General features: G+C 34.7%; 1 protein-coding gene across 1 annotated transcript; it reads left to right on the top strand.

The window, feature by feature from the left end:
* Window positions 1-1,068: 1,068 nt before the first annotated feature.
* Window positions 1,069-2,253, top strand: LOC131402419 (olfactory receptor 5M10-like). The gene has a single exon (XM_058537187.1). It carries the CDS (start codon window positions 1,149-1,151, stop codon window positions 2,079-2,081), a length of 933 nt encoding a protein of 310 aa, XP_058393170.1. The 5' UTR covers window positions 1,069-1,148; the 3' UTR covers window positions 2,082-2,253.
* The last annotated feature ends 1,635 nt before the right edge of the window (window positions 2,254-3,888 follow it).

The following is a 3,888-nucleotide window of genomic DNA, read 5'->3' as shown; positions in this document are numbered from 1 at the left end:
TTATACATTTGTTCACTGAAAATATGCTTGTTCTTTTCTGTGCAGATTAATATCCCACCAATGTTGAAAAATTATTTTTATCAATTTTACTTGATTTTTCTATTCATATGTTAATATTTCATGACATCGCTAAAAATTAATTATTATATGCAATCTCTTCTGATGTATACATGAAAACTAGATAAAAGTATCCTTATGGTGCAATTCTGAGGTACAATTTTTCCAGCTGTATCTTATTTTCACAAAGAATTGAGAGATAGTGGCTCCAGGTGGGAGCTAGGGACATATTTAAACATGATCTGTATTTCCCTAGATAAATATTTTCATATGTGTTAGTTGCACATAAAATGGGGACAGAAAAACCTCACATTCTTCTCCAGATACTTGTATTCCTTATTTACTGCACAAATTCTAGCTTCTCAGAAAGGTCTTTCTTTGAATGGCCATCTAAAAGCATCCCAGCCTCCATTTTTCTTCATAGTGTTTGCTTCTAACTGACATGTTATCCATCTTTATCTGTGTGTTTAACATCGGTACCTTTTCCCACAACGTATGCTCCACGAGGATGGGGAATTCACTCACTGCTATAAACCCAGAAGCTGGAACAGTAAAAAAAATCAATCTTTGTAGCGTACGTTAATAAAGGAGTGGGTGAATTTACAAAGCAGAGAGAGCAATTCTTCATTCTGTACCTTCTAAGCCATATGTCAAGAGATAAATTTACTAATTCAATGCCTTCTGAAGGAAATTAAGCCAAGCAATTATGAATTTCAAGTGAAAATGCTGTACTGAATATTTATTTTTGATTTTGCATCTGGAAAATAGGATATCTGATCTGGAGGGATGCTAGAAATCCAACTTGGTTCAGTTTTCCATTTGAATGATGCCAAGGACCTGTTGTTTTTTGTATCTGATTTTAATTCTTGTGCTTTTTTTCCCACAAAATTTGAAAAAAAAAATACCAAATATGGAGTTTTCCATTATGACAGGTTTCAATGTGTGATGTGTTTGTTGAAAAAAGAGTAACTTCCCAATAGATGAGTAGATCAAAGACTAAATGATGAAATGCATTTACTGGAAAAAATGGAATAAATGCAGAATCTGGATCAGAGAGAATTCTTCACTTTCAGTTTTCAAGAGATAAGAAAATGTCTTCTCAAAACCACACTGTAGTGAGGGAATTCATTCTCTTGGGACTCACAGACAATCCAGTGTTGGAGAAGATCCTGTTTGGAGTGTTTCTGGTGCTCTACCTAATCACACTGGCAGGGAATCTGTGCATGATCCTGCTGATCAGGACCAATCCTCACCTCCAAACGCCCATGTATTTCTTCCTTAGCCACCTCTCCTTTGTAGACATTTGTTATTCCTCCAACATTACTCCAAATATGCTGCACAACTTCCTCTCAGACCAGAAGACCATCTCCTATGCTGGATGCTTCACGCAGTGTCTTCTCTTCATTGCGCTGGTGATCACTGAGTTTTATATCCTTGCTTCCATGGCATTGGATCGTTATGTAGCCATTCATAACCCTTTACATTACAGCACCAGAATGTCCAGGAACATTTGTATCTCTCTAGTCGTGGTCCCTTATACTTTTGGCTTCCTCAATGGACTCTCTCAGGCACTGCTGACTTTTCACTTATCTTTCTGTGGCTCCCTTGAAATCAATCATTTCTACTGTGCTGACCCTCCTCTTATAATGTTAGCCTGCTCTGATACCTATGTCAAGAAGACGGCAATGTTTGTAGTTGCTGGTTTTACTCTCTTAAGCTCGCTCTTCATCATTCTCCTGTCCTACCTTTTCATTATTGCCGCCATTTTGAAGATCCGTTCTGCTGAAGGCAGGCACAAAGCCTTTTCTACTTGTGGTTCCCACCTGACAACAGTCTCCATATTTTATGGAACCCTCTTGTGCATGCACTTAAGGCCCCCATCTGAGAAGTCTGTAGAGGAGTCCAAAATAATTGCAGTCTTCTATACTTTTTTGAGCCCAATGCTGAACCCATTGATCTACAGTCTAAGGAACAAGGATGTGATCCATGCCATGCAGCAAAGGATTCAGGGAAATTGTTCATGAAATTGCAGTTTAGCCATCTGTTCATTTGAAATGACTAAGTGTCTGTGATAAGATAGTGATTAGCACCTAGAAATGAGTAAGAGAGAGGTCCTAAATGTAATAGATTCCCTCGTTCCAATTTCTTTTTGAGGATCAGCATCATTTAGTCTGTGGAACATTTTCTTAATTCATAAGAAACTTCCCTTTTTGTTAAGCAAAGTGTTGTTAGCAACCATTCCTAGCAACCAGAATATGCTGATATCCAGATTTATAATCCTATTTGAAAAATATATTTTAGAATCATTTTAAAAGTACTCCATATTTTGTCTAAATAATTGTATGCTTCCTTTTATTTTTCAGTCCTAAGAACCACTGTGGCTTTCAGGAGCCAAACTTAAACTTAGTCTTGGCAATTCTCTTAATCTAATGGTTGATCTCTTTGTAGTCTTTTTTTAAATATTCTATTTATTTATTTCTATTTGTGATTTAATGTTTTCGTTGTGTACGTTTTGGGGTGAAAGTCACCTCAGAATTTCTTTAGAGACAGGATAGAACATAAATCAACATGCATAAAAATAATCATAAGTGACACTCAATTATACTTTGGTTCTCATTTTTATATCACTATTTATTTTAATCCTTGCAACTGAACTAGTGAGAAAACTATGACCTCCATTTATAACATTTGGAGTCTTAGGCACAGAGAGGTTAAATGACTTACCCAAAGTCTCTCAGCCACTAAGTAGCACAAAGGCAAATCCCTCGATTCCATATTCTTTCTCTTTCCAACTCACACTGCAGTGGTTAAACTCCTCAGCACTGCAAATGCAGGACAGAATGCAGGGGATAATAAACCAATGAGGTTAGTGCTGTACACGAAATCATGGTGATTGTGATGAGAGTGATACAGCTGATAGTAGCTAATGTGGATGTCTTCTGACATTTCAGGTAAAGATGGTAATTTGTGTGCAATATAATTTGAATTACCTCACTGTTCCATGTAAAGCAGGCAATTTTTATACATGGTAGACTTATTTAGATAGTATTTTATGGATATATTTTCCAGATTATGAAAGCACACAGGTTCATTTTAAATAACTAGAAAATGCAGACAGAAATGAAGAAGCTACATTTATCAGTGATATGTCCTAAACCAATGGATAATTTCTGTTTATGTTTTTTATATTTCTTCTCAATAATTTTATGCATATAAATTAATAAAACAAAATTGGAATAATTTGCCATATACAAGTATGAACATTGATTTTCACTTGATGGTATAATGTTTGCATTTCATGTGGACTAAATGTTTTCGGTGAACACCATTTTTAATGTAGTATAAAAATTAATTCATTTTGAACTTAATTACAAAAATAATACATATCAATTGTAGAAAAACAAGCTAAAAAATATAGGGAAAGATATAAGGAATGAAAGCAAAATTTGCTTGTAATCTCCTACATAAAGAGAGCTGCTCTCAACATTTTGGTATATTTTTTTCCACTTGATTTATCTTGCAAACCATTATTCCAGCATATTGATGTATCCTATTTTTAAGATTGAGTCGTATCTCTATGTATGTATCGCTCTGAATGTTCCTAGAGGTGTAATTGCTGAATTAAATACTTTAAATGATTTTGAAGCTCATGCTAATTTTTTCTGTGGTAAATTTTTCTCCAGAAAGCTCCTAACAATTTATACTTATGACAAGTAATATATGAGATTAACCTTTTCACTATACCATTATTAATATTAGAAAATGTTATTTTTCCTCTTTACATGGTTCCACATCCAAACTCGCTGTTTTGACTTACGTCATCCAGTATTT

The sequence above is a fragment of the Diceros bicornis genome, unplaced genomic scaffold (genome assembly GCF_020826845.1).
Source record: "Diceros bicornis minor isolate mBicDic1 unplaced genomic scaffold, mDicBic1.mat.cur scaffold_100_ctg1, whole genome shotgun sequence".
Taxonomy (NCBI): Eukaryota; Metazoa; Chordata; class Mammalia; order Perissodactyla; family Rhinocerotidae; genus Diceros; species Diceros bicornis.
Note: the sequence above shows the minus strand (reverse complement) of the source record. Positions and strands in the feature narration are given on the sequence as shown.

What these genes read in the sequence shown, in the direction of transcription:
- LOC131402419 (XM_058537187.1), top strand. Translation starts at nt 1,149, where the DNA reads ATGTCTTCTCAAAACCACACTGTAGTGAGGGAATTCATTCTCTTGGGA.